This window comes from Neomonachus schauinslandi, chromosome 6 (genome assembly GCF_002201575.2).
Source record: "Neomonachus schauinslandi chromosome 6, ASM220157v2, whole genome shotgun sequence".
Lineage (NCBI taxonomy): Eukaryota > Metazoa > Chordata > Mammalia > Carnivora > Phocidae > Neomonachus > Neomonachus schauinslandi.
In genome coordinates, this window is record NC_058408.1 from 153,552,682 (window position 1) to 153,567,556 (window position 14,875).

Genomic DNA, 14,875 nt, shown 5'->3' on the forward strand with positions numbered 1-14,875 from the left:
GCCGCTGGTAGGTCCTGAGCACGGCTGGGGCGGGGCTTGAATGCAAAGGAGCAGCGGCGGGCCGGGGGCGGGGCGGGCCCGGGGGCGGGGCTCGGAACGGGAGCCGTGCGCCCTGGCGTGCTCGCACTCGGACGCTCTGCGCCCCCACGTACGCTCCCGGGCTCTGCGCGCCTCCGCCCGGGACCCCCAGCCCAGCTCCGCTTGAGCTAGGCCGCGCGGGCCGAGTGAGGCAACCGCGCCGGCCGGAGGAGCAGGATGTCCTTCCAGGGCAAGAAGAGCATCCCCCGGATCACGGTGAGCCCCGCACCCAGCCCCCCTTCACCCCACGCCCCCTGCCCACCGCCCCGGGTGGACTGTCCCTGCTCCGCTCCTAGCGCTCTGCCCTCCGGGTCTAGCCCCGGTGCGTGCTTCTGTCCCGCCGCTGGCGCTTCCCGCCGGGTTCCTTCCCGCGCCGCCGGCGGCCGGGTTTTCCGCGAGCGCCTCCCCGAACCCGTTTCCCGAGCCGGACGCACAGGTCCCAGGCCATGCCGCCTTCCCGGGACCTCCTCTGCGCCCGGGGAGGGCGCGGGGCCGGGAGAGGCCTGCTCCGCAAAGCGCAGAGGTGCCTCCCTCCCCGCGGTGGACGGGCGCCGAGGCGGGCGAACTTGGTCTCGGGGCTTTCCCCGGGGGTTGGCGGGCAGACGCGGCCTTTTGTTGGCACCGCCGGCCAGGCCTGGGGCGCGGATGCTGTTCCCCGCACGGCGCCGCTGGCTAGCTCCGGACCGCGCGTCCGCCGTGCTGGGAGCTCTTTGTCCCAGACAAAGCGACTCAGCCCGGAGCCCCTGGAGGCCCGGACCCCTCTACTGAACCCGGGCTCGGAGACCCCAGGGGAGGCGAGCGCTCACTGGTCGCGGCTGAGCGGGCACTCTGGCAGCCCCAGACCTCGGAAGGAGAGACACCCTCCCCCCAACAACCACATGCACGGGTGCGGATGGTCAGACGGTCCATCCCGAGCTGCCGGGAAACAAAGCCGCCCCTTCCAGAAGCCAGGCGGAGGGAGGGAGGGAGGCGCCCCGGCGCCAGCTGGACGGGGGCAGGGGGCGCCGGCGGGGCTAAGACCCGACTCTGGAGCTGACCTCAGCCGGAGGGTGGCGGGGTTGCCGGGTTCACTTCCTGAGAGATGCTCAGGGAAGAAAGACCCCCTCCATTCCCGTTCAGGAGGGGTTCCTGCCTCCAGATTGGCTCAGGGTCCAGATGATGCGGGAAGCCTGCCAAGCGGCAAGCACAGGTTTGGGTGCGGGTGGGACAGACACAAGGCATCTGGTTTAGGGGAACTTGCAGCCTGGTCGGATGAGCACAGCCCTGCATCTCAGCTGCACTTCCTTCTTGGTTCCAAACCCAGGACAGTTTCCAAAGTCTGAGCTCAGGTGCCTGACAGCGGAGGAGTGTAGAAGTGTAGTGACCACAGGTCTTTTCCTAACTGAGGGATAGTGGGGGACACGCAGATCTTCCTAACTGGGGGACAGTAGGGAACACGCAGACCACAAGTCTCTTCTGCCCAAAGCCTTCCCCTTCCTGGGTTTCCTTGAGTTTATCTGAGAATGAGTCGGTCCCCTGGCGGCTGCCTTTGGCCTGTGGCAGTTTGTCAGCTGTTGTGTAGACAGATGGTGGGTGGTGGTTTTACTAGTGACTAGAATCCTGAGAACACGGTCCACATGGATATCAAGAAGAGCGGAGGATAATGCAGTAAGGCTCCCACGTAGTGGGCTGTGTGTTGCTTCAGCCATCTCGTAGGTTCTTGCTAATCACACTGCACAGCTTGGCTCCTGTGGCATCAGGCTGATGGTGTGTGAAGAGCCCTGGCCTGGCCTCTGGGTGGACACTTGGAAGCCCCAGGCAAGGGGCCAGACCTCCTTGTGAGGTCCACATGCCTGGACAGGTCAGAGGGAGTGCTGAGGCTCAAACTGAGTGATAGAAAAAGGGCCGCAGAGCTGGGTTCCCATCCACAGCGTTCTGCACTCTGCGTCTCTGCTCATTTTCCATGTCTCTGCCCGTAATTCTCACCTGAGGTCAGACTATCACCCCTGACAACCGTGTAATGTTCCATGCATGACTCCACTTTCTGCCCCTCTCCGCTCCTTCTCCACCATTTGGTGAGGTTCCTAGAAGTGGTTTATGGCTGCCGAGCCCTAGATCAACCCCCACCTGGTGCCACAGCTCCGTGCTGTGGTGGTGACCCACCAACAGCTGACCTCGCTTGCTGGCACTTTGGTCACCCATCTGGGATACCTCCAGGCAGCACCACGACCTGTGATCACCCCAATGTCTTCCTGGCCCTTCACCCCCATGGCCTCTCCATCAGCAGCTCCTGCCTGCCCGACTCCCAGCCTCTTGGACCCCATCTCTGCTCAGCCCCAGGGTTCTGGCCTGAGGCCCCCCATCTCACCTGCACAGGCTCAGACGGCAGTAGGCTATGGCCCCGGTTCCATTCTCAAACAGCACATTCTACTTTTTACACAGAGCCAATGTGATCCACCAGACCGTGCTAACCCTGCTTCAGGCCCCCCCCAGTGGAGCCCACTGACACCCCAAGCCCAGCATGTCCCACCTGCATCAGGCTCTCGGTCCCCTCACCCCTCCCCTCAGAAGGTTCTGGCCCATTTCCTCTTGTGTCCGGTATCAACTCAAGCTTGTTCCTGCCTCAGGGCCTTTGCAGGGGCTGTCCCCTGGCCTGGAACACCGTCCTTGGCCACTTCATGTCCAGCTGGACACTCCAGTAGGCCCTTCTCTGTCCCTGAAGCAGCCCAGCCTCCTCTCCCATCACGCTGTGACATCAGCCTCTTTGTGTTCTTGGTCTGTCAGTCTGCGATGGCCTTGTGTAATCTCTCATCCTTGTCTGTCTCCCTGCGCTGGGAGGCATTCCCCCCCGGGGTAGGGACCCTGCCTGCTGGGGCACTGCTCTAACCCCCACATTTGGCACCACGATAGGCCACACCATTCTGGTATGAACCGGAGCCCAGCTGCCATCCAGGAGCTGCCTCTGTGTGGGCTGACGAGGGGGGCCGACCCTCCAGGCCAGGGTGGGATCCTGTGACTTTGTCCCCTTCTGACCTCAGCCTGAGCTCTATGAATTAGGCGATAACTATTTAAATGTAATGCATTTCATTGCTATGCCTTCACCCACATTGGCCCCCGTGGGGCGCTGTGCCTTTGGCGAGGCCACACTGCGGGCCCTGCCTGCCCTGTGGGTGTGGGACCTGCTCAGGGCCTGTGGGAGCCGCCGCCGAGCCGCCCTGCCGCCGGTCACCTCCGCTCCATCCTTGAGGGGTGGAGGACAGCGCAGGCTTCTGTGTCCACCTCTGTGCGTACGCATCGTGCCCGAGGGGTTCGAGCATAATCCCAGGGTAAGAAGTTATAGGGACGATGCTGAGGAACTGGGTTTGGAGAAAACTTACCCATCTTCCGTTTGTTTCCCATAGAGCGACCGCCTTTTGATCAAAGGTGGGAAGATCGTCAATGATGACCAGTCCTTCTATGCTGATCTGTATGTGGAAGATGGTTTGATAAAGTGAGTTCCTGCCTCAGATATCTTCACAGAGCACATGTGTACACATTGATCACAGATTATCCACAAGTTTACTTTTGGGTGAATTCCACCTAAATTTCTTTTTTTTTTTTTCCTTTTCCAAAACCCAGCTCAAGCCCAGGCCTTGAGTCACGAGAGATCTCGCCAGTTAGTGGCAAGGTCTCGGGAAGCAGGACATTCATTTGTGTTATCATAGCTTTAGGACGATTTGGGGCTCACAGCAGGTGCTCAATAAATACCGCACCTGTTAGCTTCTCTGCTCGTTGTCTGCACGCGCTCCAGCCACCGGTCAGTAGAACAGCACGTGGAAGGCCAATGGACGTCACAAGGGCAGTCACGCAGGCCCAGGTCCGATCCTCCGTGTGACCGTCTCGAACCCCTGGTGGGGTGTCGTGCTCTCTCATGGTCTCCAGGGGCCTGGTCAGCGAAGTCTTGACTGTGCTGCCCTTTTCCTCTAGGGGCCCAAGCAGATGCTTCCCTGCCTCACCGTTTGTGTTCTGATCCAGGCTCTTGATAACCAGTGAAATCTGTGTTGCTTTCAGACAAATTGGAGAAAACCTCATTGTCCCTGGGGGCATCAAAACCATCGATGCGCATGGCCTGCTGGTCCTGCCAGGCGGCGTTGACGTCCACACGAGGCTGCAGATGCCTGTCCTAGGCATGACCCCTGCAGACGACTTCTGCCAGGGGACCAAGGCCGCCCTAGCGGGAGGGACCACCATGATCCGTGAGTGTCTCCTGGTGTGCGGGGCACCCATCCCACGCCTTGTTCTACTAGCCAAGCTTGTGTGTTGTGGGAAGAGCCTTAAAATGGGGCATTTTTAGGGGTCTGTTTCCCTTTATTACCTTACAATCTAGGAAATCCTTGCATACTCTTTTGTTTTCCCCGTTCGCATTGTGAGTCATCTTGCCTTGGCCAGCTCTGGAGTGCTCCTGGGATTTCCACGGGAGCAAATGGATGTGTGCCCAGGAATTTATTATTTCCTGGGAAGCTGGCAGCTGGCCAGGGACTAGGTTTTCAAAACCAAAATGCCTTGCGCACGCAGAGGGGGTCGTGTTGTCTAAAACAGATACATTTGCTCCTGAGCCCCGCACCTCTGAAGCTTGGTTTGCACGAAGTCCCTGCCTGTGTCAAGAAGGAGGCCGTGTTTTTAGGAAAAGAATGGCAGAGATGCTCGCCCTCTGTTTAGTGCTGGCCCTGTGCTGGGCGGCAGCTCATATGCCGTGGGAGCTCGGCAGGCAAGCCCCATCTAGCAGCTTGCAAGGTGCATGGGCTTGCCTGTGGTGGACTTGACAGTGGTAAGCGCAGAGCCAGGACGGGACCCAGCCCCTGCTCTGGCAGCCTTGAACGCCGTCAGCTCTGCGGTGTGAGTGCAGGCGTCTCTGCTGTGGTTAACCCCTGGCCTCTCACGCCTAGTTGAACGCTGGCTGCACCGTGTTCGGGCTGTTTGGCTGCAGGTAACTCAGCTAACTTTTAGAAGTCACACTCTGCTAACCTGAGCAGGAGGAGGAGGAAGACCCTCCCTAGAAGGCTGTGAGGGTGGGCTGCGCTCACGAGGTGCTCTGCTGTGCGTGGTGCACGGTGCCTTCTGTCACTGCTGCCTCCAGACCCTGGGCTACTTCGCAAGTGGTATTTAGCCATTACTCAACCACCAGGCAAAAAAAAAGCCAACAATGATCCATTTTTTAGTTTGACTAAGGAGACTGGCCATTTTTGGCCACAGCTCATGTTCGTCACTGGTGGCCAAGGCTGGCCAGGACACCTTCGTGGTTGTCACCTGCTCGTGCCCATGCCGAGGCATCAGACAAGCCGTGGGGTGTCCCCGTGAGGATGGACAGATGCTGCAGGCGCAAGGCTGGCCTCTGCCGAGCTGTGTGTCTTCCTCAGCCTGCCAGGCCCAGGCTGGAGCTGCGGAGGGACCGCAGGGTGGGGTGGCACACACTCCCACGGGGCCCTGGGCATGAGATCTGAGCGGTGGGAAGCAGGGGGGCCTCCATGAGGGGTGCACTGGAGGAAGGCACAGCGTGGGCCAGTAACCCTTGGGTGGGTGTGCCTTCTTGTTGGCCACCCCTCCTCTGAGCTCTTTCCCTGTGCCCAGGAGAGGCCATGAGCAGTGTTTGGACCTTGGACCTGAGCCTGGGTGGGGGGAGTGACAGCGCAGCAGCCATGCACCCCTGGTCTCCCCAGGCGTGGGGGGGCGCTGTTGGAGGTGCGTGTAGTCCGTGAGGCACAAGCAAGGGAGACCAGCCCTGGAAACCAGCCCCGTGCCCCTGCTCCGGGCAGGCTGCCCAGCTTCAGCACCATGGACGGCGCCCGCACCTGCCCCGCCCCACCCTGCCCTCCTCGGGCCCTCCAGGTGCGCCTCCCTCCGGTAGACACCTGTGTGGGAGGTTAAGACACCTTAACTGCCACCGGTGCTCCTTGGGGTGAATGTGTCCATCAGGGACTGGGGGGCTCGAATCCGGCCCCCCTTCCTCTGCTCAGAGAAAGGCTGGGGGATGTGGGGCCGATGGGCATGTTCATGGTGGCAGCAGCCCCGCGTAAGGGGCCTGCGGCCTCTCCACTGCTCCCCAGGTGCACTTTCTGATCTCTCGGGAACATGAAACCCGTCTCCCCTGGAGGCCAGGGTGCTTCCCAGTAACCGGGGTGGGGGCTCGGCTGACCGCAGTGCCCCCCACAGTGGACCATGTGTTCCCCGACATGGGCGTGAGCCTCCTGGTGGCCTATGAGCAGTGGCGGGAGCGTGCAGACAGTGGAGCCTGCTGTGACTACTCCCTGCACGTGGACATCCCCCGTTGGCACGAGAGCATCCGGGAGGAGCTGGAGGCCCTGGTCAAGGACAAAGGTAAGGGCATCTCCCGAGGCTGGCCTGGGGGCCTGGGCTTCCCAGCCCTGGCTGGGAAGGGGCGCCTCCCTGGGGCCCCTGGCCAGGCTGGACTCTGCATCCACCTGACCCCAGGGTGGGGGAGGTGTTTGGGAGTCGGGGAGAAGTTGGACATACTGAAGGTCTGTTCTACTGCCAGAGGATCCAGACGAGGAGGTCATCCACCTCTGCATCTGAGGGATGTGTCCTGTAGTTGCCCTTAGCTGTCCCAGTCCCCTTGTCTCCTGCCCCGGGTGAAGGATGAGGGCTGCACATCTTCCTCGACCTTGAAGGTCTTTTTAGGAGCAGAATGCTTTCAAACCCACAGTTCTCTGTGCTGCCTGTGTTGCAACAACCAGTCGGGAAACAAGGCTTAAGCTCTTTTAATCAAAAGTCCTAAAGCTGAAACCGCATTAGAGTTTCATAGCGGAGCTGACGTGTTAGTTGGGACCAGGCGCCCGTGGGAGGAGATCCGGGAGCAGTGGAGGCTCCTGGGCATCCGACCGACAACAGCCGAGCGTCTGACCCCTCTTGCCTCTCCTCCAGGTGTGAACTCCTTCCTGGTCTTCACAGCGTACAAGGACAGGTGCCAATGCACAGACGGCCAGGTGAGGGCAGGTGTTGAGAGGAGGGCACAGCAGGTGTTTCAGGCTGCCAGCAGGATGGACGCAGCCCCACACACCTCGTGTGCCCTCTTCCCAGATGTATGAGATCTTCAGCATCATCCGGGACCTGGGTGCCCTGGCGCAAGTGCACGCAGAGAACGGGGACATCGTGGAGGAGGTCAGGGTCTGGGTCCGGGTCCAGGTCAGGGTCTGGGTACAGGTCCGGGTCCAGGCCCGGGTCCAGGTCAGGTTCCGGGCGGGCTGCCTGCAGGGTGGGCGGGGGTCGGTGAGGGGCAGGGGTGGCTCCTAGACACGCAGATGTGAGCTCTTCATCCCACAAAGCCCGGGGTGGGGAATAGTGAATATATTCTGGTGAGTAGGTTGCCCAGAATCAGAGGGCAAGCCAGCAGGGAATTGGGGGAGCCTGGGGGGCTTTTGGCCGTAGCAGATTTTTCATGATCATCACGCTTATCAGAAGTTCCCCAGAACCAAAATGTTGCTTTTGGGGGACTGATATGGGGTTTCCCAGTGCCTTCTGCCCTTGTGGATGGAGGCCCCCCAAGCTGGACCTGTGTTCCTTCTGACCACTGAGCACATGTGCTGGTCCCATGCCTGCCTCTTGGGCCCTGGGCTGTGGGGTAGGCGCCCCCAGGTGCAGGTGCTGCGGGGTACCTGGGAGGTTTGGGGGCTCCTCACAGGGCCACACATAGCAGCACACCTCCCTGGCATTCCAGACCCACAGAGAAGCTTCCTGGTGGGTCAGGCTCAGCCCCATCCCAAGCTCGAAGGTGGTGACACCTGGGGAGGGCCACGTGGGGTTCCCAGGTAACTTGTCCACCCCCCCGCCATGAGGGCATCGAGTGCTTCACGTGCCTCTCTGGTCCAAGGCCAGGCCCGGCGGCATGGTTAGGAGAATGTGGTGGGTCCAGCTCAGTACACAGGTGGGTGGGCAGAGCGTGCCTGGGAGACACCCCACCGATGCTGGGGAGTCTGGTTATTGGGTCCATGGCATTCTGCTTCTCCCGCATTCTTCACGGTGAAGCTTGGCATCCACATCTTCGTTTATGCAAGAGGCCACTGAGGTACAGATCTTCAAGGGCAAGCTTGGGGAAGATGCAGTCTGTCCACCCCAACTGCAGAGCCCCCAGCACACCCCTGGGCGTGTCCTCACTGGTGGAACCCAGTATGGCAGGCAGGGTGCCCTCACCAAGCCCTGTACCTCATCTGTAATTTAGGGATCTGGGGTCACCCACCCTCCTCCTCCATTCTGAGTTCTCTGCAGTTGGTGATTCTGGGGGACCTGGTGGCCCAGAGCTCAGTTTAGGGGTGCAGGGCTCACGTGAGAGTCAGGGGGCGGGGCTAATCTCTGGGTCAGGGCTAACATGAGAGATTGGGGATCAGGGCTCACATGAGATGTGGAGGGCAGGGCTCATCTCAGGAGCAGAGCTCATGTGAGAGATTGGGGGTAGGGCTCATCTTGGGGGCAAGGCTCATGTGAGATGTGGGGGGCAGGGCTTATCTCAGGGGCAGGGTCTCTTGGGCATCACACCCAGACTGGGGCTCTGCAGGGCTCTGGCTGCACCTGGGCTGGAGTGTGTTGTCCTGTTGGTTTATTTAGGAGCAGAAGCGGTTGCTGGAGCTCGGCATTACCGGCCCTGAGGGCCACGTGCTCAGCCGCCCCGAGGAGGTAGGAGTTTGCCTGCTGAGAGCCACCCCAACCCTGACTGCACCCCAGACTGCCTCTGCACAGGGGCAGACCCTGACCCCATGGCGGGGCAGGGCTGTGATGCGCTTGTCCCCCTCTGGGAGGGGTGAATCAACGGGCCCTCCCCCCACTGGGCTCATGTCCCCCCATGACCACTGGTGGCCCAAGGCCTCTACCAAAGACCAAGAAGGCGGTGAGGACGGGCTCTGGGTACTGCTTGGGTCAACCCAGATCCTGGGCACTGAGCCACAGGCGGGGTCCTCAGTCATGCACGGTGCCCCCTCTGGGCCCAGGATCCAGGGGTGATGGTCAGGAGGAGGCCCAGGGCCCTGGCCCGGCCTGAGCGACCCCCGTCCCCAGGTGGAGGCCGAGGCTGTGTACCGCGCTGTCACTGTTGCCAAGCAGGCCAACTGCCCCCTGTACGTCACCAAAGTGATGAGCAAGGGTGCGGCCGACGTGGTCGCCCAAGCCAAGCGCAGGGGTGAGTGCCAGGCCCTGGCCCCGCACGCTTGTGGGGGGAGCTCCTGGGGGTCAGGGGTCACGTCTCAGGACCGGGCGCTCGGCTGGCTACCCTGGGTCTCGGAGCAGACAGGCCCGAGAAGCAGGGGCTGCCCTGCCTGGCCTGGTGGGGGGTCTCGGGTCTGTGGCCCGTGGGGGAGGCAGGCCCTCTACAGGCGGGGCCCAGTCTCCTGTCTCATCCGGGTCGCAGCTGCTCACCTGTGGGCCCTGTTTGCCCGGAAGTGACAGAACTGGGCACATGTGCACGTGTGTCATGCATGCACACGTGTGCTGTGTCTGTGTGAGTGTGGCGTGTGCATGGGGGACGTGGAGACCGATTCCATGTGTGATGGAACTTGGCCCCCCTGGGAGCCCCACATCACTGTTCGCTGGGTCAGGGTCTGCCCATAGAGCACCCCGCAGCTGGAGGAGGCAGGGGGTACAGAGAAGAACTGGGGTCCACGGGGACAGGCCTCGGACAGGCAGAGGCGGGCAGAGCGGACCGTGTCTCCCCGCAGCCGTCGCCCAGCTGCTTCCCCGGCAGGCGGTGTCGGGGAGCGGGTCCAGAGAGGCCCCCCGCGTGGGAAGTCGTCCAGCGTCGGAAAATTGAGGGACAGTTGGGGGTTATCACCAGCACAGCGCCAGGCTCCCCACCCTGCCCGGGTCCTGGGGGGCATGCAGGCCGGCTGGGGCCCCTCTCACGGGTCTCACTGCAGGGGTGGTCGTGTTCGGGGAACCCATCACTGCCAGTCTGGGGACCGACGGCTCACACTATTGGAGCAAGAACTGGGCAAAGGCCGCGGCCTTCGTCACATCGCCCCCCGTCAACCCGGACCCCAGCACTGCAGACCACCTCACCTCCCTGTTGTCCAGGTAGGGACCTGCTCCAGGTGGCCCCGCTGTGGCCCGCGAGCTCCACACCCTCCCCACCCCCTGTGGCCTCAATCCGCCGGCAGCTCCGACTTCTGCACAAACACTGGCCCAGGACGTCCCGGGCCGAGGCCCCACACTCATCTGCCCCGGCCCTCCTGTGCCCTACCCAGGGGTGGCAGCTCTGCCCAGCTCTCCCGGACACCCTCCAGCACCTGTGGGCTGTGCTGGCTGGGGAGGGGGACAGAGCCGACGGCGGCCTTTGCTGGCTCAGGAAAATCAGGCCACCGTGGGCTCCCCCGTCCCCGACTTTTCTCAGTGGGGACCTCCAGGTGACCGGCAGCGCCCACTGCACCTTCACCACTGCCCAGAAGGCCGTCGGCAAAGACAACTTCACACTCATCCCCGAGGGCACGAACGGCATCGAGGAGCGCATGTCTGTGGTCTGGGAGAAATGTGTGGTGAGTAGAGTGGGGGCCGCAGGCTATGCTCCACGCAGGTTGTCGGAAAGGGAGGCCACTGACCACTAAGCACTCCCTGTGCAAGGAGTGTGGGCTCCCCGGGGTGTTGCCGCCCCCAGCCCTGCCATCCAGGACTCCCGGGACAAGCGGTTCTGGTCCCCCTGGAGGAGACCCCCGGCACTGTGAGGCAGCCAGGCCCTCCCCCAGATTCATGTCACCTGCAGAAAGCATCTGGGAGAGTGGGGTTCCTGTCTCCTGTGGAATTACACTCTGCGCTGCTAGTCTCCCCAGAATGCCTGAGATTTCCTCAGACTGCCTGTACCCCCAAACTCTAGCCCTGACCCCAGGCCTCTCTCACCGCCCTGCTTCCCTAGGCCACCTGGCCACCTGGTGGGGAGGGGCTGTCCTGTCCTTCAGGGGACACAGACATCGTCAGAACCTCACATTGACTGACACGCAGCGAGCACCGTGTTCGTGCGCAGCCTGAGAGGGACCTGGGAGTTTGCAGGCGGCAGCACCCTGGGCGCACGATCCTGACGCCGCTCGCTGCCTGGGGGACGGGGGCCCCCGTCCACACACAAGTCCACACACAAGCCTAGGACCCCCACCCCCCGCCCCAACTTGGCTGTCTTGCTTCCCAGGCCTCAGGGAAGATGGATGAGAACGAGTATGTGGCTGTGACCAGTACAAACGCAGCCAAAATCTTCAACGTGTATCCAAGGAAGGGGCGAGTGGCTGTGGGCTCCGATGCTGACCTGGTTATTTGGAACCCCAGGGCCACAAAAATCGTTTCTGCCAAGAGCCACAACCTGGTAAGAGAAGCCTGGTCCCTAGGTCAGGGTCCGGGTCAGTGTCAGGGTCCAGGTGCAGGTCCGGGTCAGGGTCAGGGACCAGGTCAGCGTCAGGGCCCAGGTCGGGGTCCGGGTCCGGGTCCAGGTCAGGGTCCAGGTCAGCGTCAGGGACCAGGTCAGGGTCAGGGTCTGGGTCAGGGTCAGGGCCCGGGTCAGCGTCAGGGTCCAGGTCAGCGTCAGGGTCTGGGTCCGGGTCCAGGTCAAGATCCAGGTCAGTGTCAGGGACCAGGTCAGGGTCTGGGCCCGGGTCCAGGTCAGGGTCCAGGTCAATGTCAGGGACCAGGTCCGGGTCCGGGTCCAGGTCCAGGTCCGGGTCTGGGTGCAGGTCCGGGTCCGGGCCCCGGGTCAGGGTCCGGGTCCAGGTCCAGGTCAGGGTCTGGGTACAGGTCCGGGTCCGGGCCCGGGTCCAGGTCCAGGTCAGGTTCCGGGTCAGGGCCGGGCCGGGCAGCCCTCAGGATGAGCACCCGCCCCTGCCCCACCTCCCCAGTTCCTTCTGAACTCCGGCCCTGCCGAGGTGACGGTTCTTGTCCGAGGTCCTAAAGCGGGCGCGCCGGCCTCCGAGGATGCTGATCGGCCCGCAGTGCGCTGAGGGGAACCAGGGCCGCAGCGCTGGGTGCCAGACGCTCCCCCCTGTCTCCCCAGAACGTGGAGTACAACATTTTTGAAGGCCTCGAGTGCCGAGGAGCCCCCACGGTGGTCATAAGTCAGGGCAGGGTTGTGCTGGAGGACGGGAACCTGTTCGTCACCCCCGGGGCTGGCCGCTTCATCCCCCGGAAGACGTTCCCCGACTTCGTCTATAAGCGGATAAAGGCGCGCAACCGGGTAAGGCCCCAGCCCGGCGGGGGAGGCGCGGAGCGCTGCGGGTCCGCGAGGCTGCTCCTCCAGGTCGGCCCTGCCCAGCAGGGTCGGGGGCAGCGGGGGCAGCGGGGCCGGCGGGGCGGGCGGGCGCTTAGTAGCGGCTGTGTTACAAACATCAGTGGGCGCTGCCGCCCCGGGAGAGCGATAGGCTGCAGCGCAGGCAGCCCGGGCTCCCCGTGCGCGTCCCCGTGCGCGTCCCCGTGCGCAGCCGTGCCCGTGAACAAACACGCAGGGACACGCAGTTTCCCCAGCAGCTTTCGCGAGCTTAGAAGCTGTGAGTACTTTTCCCTCTGCTGGGCTACGCACTGCGTCGTCGGGTGCCCCAGGCGTCTGTCTGCCTAGGCCCCCCCACGGCACGTGTCAGTGGCTCACGCACGCGCACGCACAGCGCGCGTGGGTGGCACACGCACAGCACGTGTTGGGGACGCACGCATGCACACACGCACACGCACAGCACGCGTTGGTGGCTCTCGCACGCGCACGCACAGCACGTATTGGTGGCTCACGCACGCGCACATACACACGCACGGTACACACAGGTCTGCTTTACGCAGTTTTGTAGAAGGATGGCGTCTGCATCCGGAGCAAGGCGGGCCGGGTCAGGGGTCTAACTCGCAAACACACGGGGGTCTCAGGTGGTGAGGGCCGCGCAGCTGCTCCCCCAGGAGGGACGTTGAGAAGGCGGCCCCGCCGGCCAAGGTGCAGCGTCCAGGCCAGAAGGCCTGGCATCCCCAGCCCTCCCGCTCGGTGGGGTGGGGGGTCCGGGGCACCACGTACCACCGACGCACGGAGAGGCGGAGGGCTCCCAGGCCCTCCCCCAGGGTGATCGGGGGAGTGTGGACTCAGACCCAAATCCTTGGGACTCGAAGCCCCACACTTGCCGCTCGGTGGTGCGAGCCGCCACCCCGTGGTGACCCCCCCCAGGGCTGGCCACTGTCATGAGTCTAGACACGAATCCCAAGGGAGGCGCCCACAGGAAACACAAGCACACAGGGCGGTTTTGCTTCGGTTCGTGGCCCGTTCGTCTGTCGTGGTGGCTGCTGGGAAAGGTCTCTGGCCTTGGGGCCACTTTCAGGGAGACCCAGGGCCTCCTCCGGGCTGGAGTGGGGGCTCTTCTGGGGCCACAGAACCGTGGGTCCTGAGGAGGCAGGGGCTGTCGGGGCTGGTTTTCCGTTCCCAGAAGAGGCCACCTGCTCAGGGCTGCCCGTCTGAGTGGTGTCCTCCAGCCCAGGGCACTGCCACCCAGCCTCGGGGGCAGGAGGAGCTGTGTGCACGTGTGTGGGCACGGAGACGTGTGTGTGCAAGTGTGCAGGTGGACGCGGGGAGCCCTGGCCTCTGGAGCCCGACCGAGGGGGGCCCGTGGAGCGGAGCACGCTCAGCCCCCCTCACGCCCAGGCCCCTCGGCCCTGCAGCTGGCGGAGATCCACGGCGTGCCCCGAGGCCTCTACGATGGGCCCGTCCATGAGGTGATGGTGCCTGCCAAGCCGGGGGGCAGTGCCCAGGCCCGTGCGTCCTGCCCAGGGAAGATCTCGGTCCCACCCGTGCGCAACCTGCATCGGTCGGGGTTCAGCCTGTCTGGTGAGTGGAGCGGGGCGGGGGGCGCTTTGCGGGGGCATCCGCAGGGGCAGGAGGGCCCCTGGGGTCACAGGTACCAGGGCTCAGCCTGTCGGGGGGCGAGCTCAGCAAGGCTGCAGACTCCATCCACAGCCACCCGCAGACTGGGCAGGGGGGGGCTGGGGGCAGGACATGCTTCCGCCTGCCCTCCCGGGGCCCAGGCCCGGGGTGTGGACCCGTGGGGAAATCCCGTCCTGCCCCGGCGTCCGCCCCAGAGTGGCCGCAGTGACCCCCACCTTGCACCAGCCATGCTGAGGAGAGGGCTTCACTCTGAGCCTAGGGGTGAGCGTGGGATGCCTCTGTGGGAACCCGAGTGCCACGTGGGGTCCAGCCCCTCCAGTCTCAGACTTGCATGTGAGGCACGTAAGGAAGGGGTCGATGAGCCCATGGGGACATATGGGGATGCTTTGGAGGGCTCAGGTGGCCCGGTGTGCCAGCCGCTGCTTGGGCCTGTGGTCGGGGTCCTGGCACGCTGTGTGGGGGGCTCCTGCAGAGGCCCTGGGCCCCAGGTCCTCCCTGCAAACCAGAGCCAGACCCTCCCTCTTCCTGCCCCCGATGTCCCGGCCTGACCACCCTCTTGGGTGACAGTACCTGCTCGCTTCCTGGACACACAGGGCCTGGCCAGTTCCCCCTGGAAAGCCAGGGACGTCTTAAAAGCCAGGGCAGCCTTCTCCGGCCACGGGGCTGAGACCCACGGGCCGGATGAGCAGGCCTGGCCCCCGGCCGCACTTCCTGGGCACCCCTGCCTCAAAGTGGGAGCATCGGCCGGGTCGCCTCCTCCCTGCGCCAGGCTGTCCGCGGTGTGGGTGCTTGGGGACGCGGCAGCCACCGCGTGGTCACAGCTGCAGCCAGTGCGGCCGCGCCCCCGCCCTCACACCCGCCTTTTCTGCAGGGTCTCAGGCTGACGACCACATTGCCCGACGCACGGCTCAGAAGATCATGGCCCCCCCCGGAGGACGTTCCAACATCACCTCACTGTCCTAG

The 14,875-nt window shown here is 63.7% G+C and overlaps 1 protein-coding gene across 1 annotated transcript; it reads left to right on the forward strand.

Moving 5' to 3' along the window:
- Nucleotides 1-255: 255 nt before the first annotated feature.
- DPYSL4 (dihydropyrimidinase like 4) lies at nucleotides 256-14,875 on the forward strand. The gene is made up of 14 exons (XM_021703809.1): nucleotides 256-294; nucleotides 3,459-3,547; nucleotides 4,108-4,292; nucleotides 6,247-6,411; nucleotides 6,976-7,037; nucleotides 7,132-7,212; nucleotides 8,653-8,721; nucleotides 9,100-9,220; nucleotides 9,954-10,110; nucleotides 10,427-10,568; nucleotides 11,210-11,380; nucleotides 12,062-12,241; nucleotides 13,690-13,855; nucleotides 14,784-14,875. The coding sequence occupies exons 1-14, from the start codon at nucleotides 256-258 to the stop codon at nucleotides 14,873-14,875; spliced, it is 1,719 nt and encodes a 572-aa protein (XP_021559484.1).

What these genes read in the sequence shown, in the direction of transcription:
- DPYSL4 (XM_021703809.1), top strand. Translation starts at nt 256, where the DNA reads ATGTCCTTCCAGGGCAAGAAGAGCATCCCCCGGATCACG. An exon ending in GCCAATGCACAGACGGCCAG is followed by an intron (nt 7,038 to 7,131) that starts GTGAGGGCAGGT and finishes CCCTCTTCCCAG; the next exon opens with ATGTATGAGATCTTCAGCAT. An exon ending in GGATAAAGGCGCGCAACCGG is followed by an intron (nt 12,242 to 13,689) that starts GTAAGGCCCCAG and finishes TCGGCCCTGCAG; the next exon opens with CTGGCGGAGATCCACGGCGT.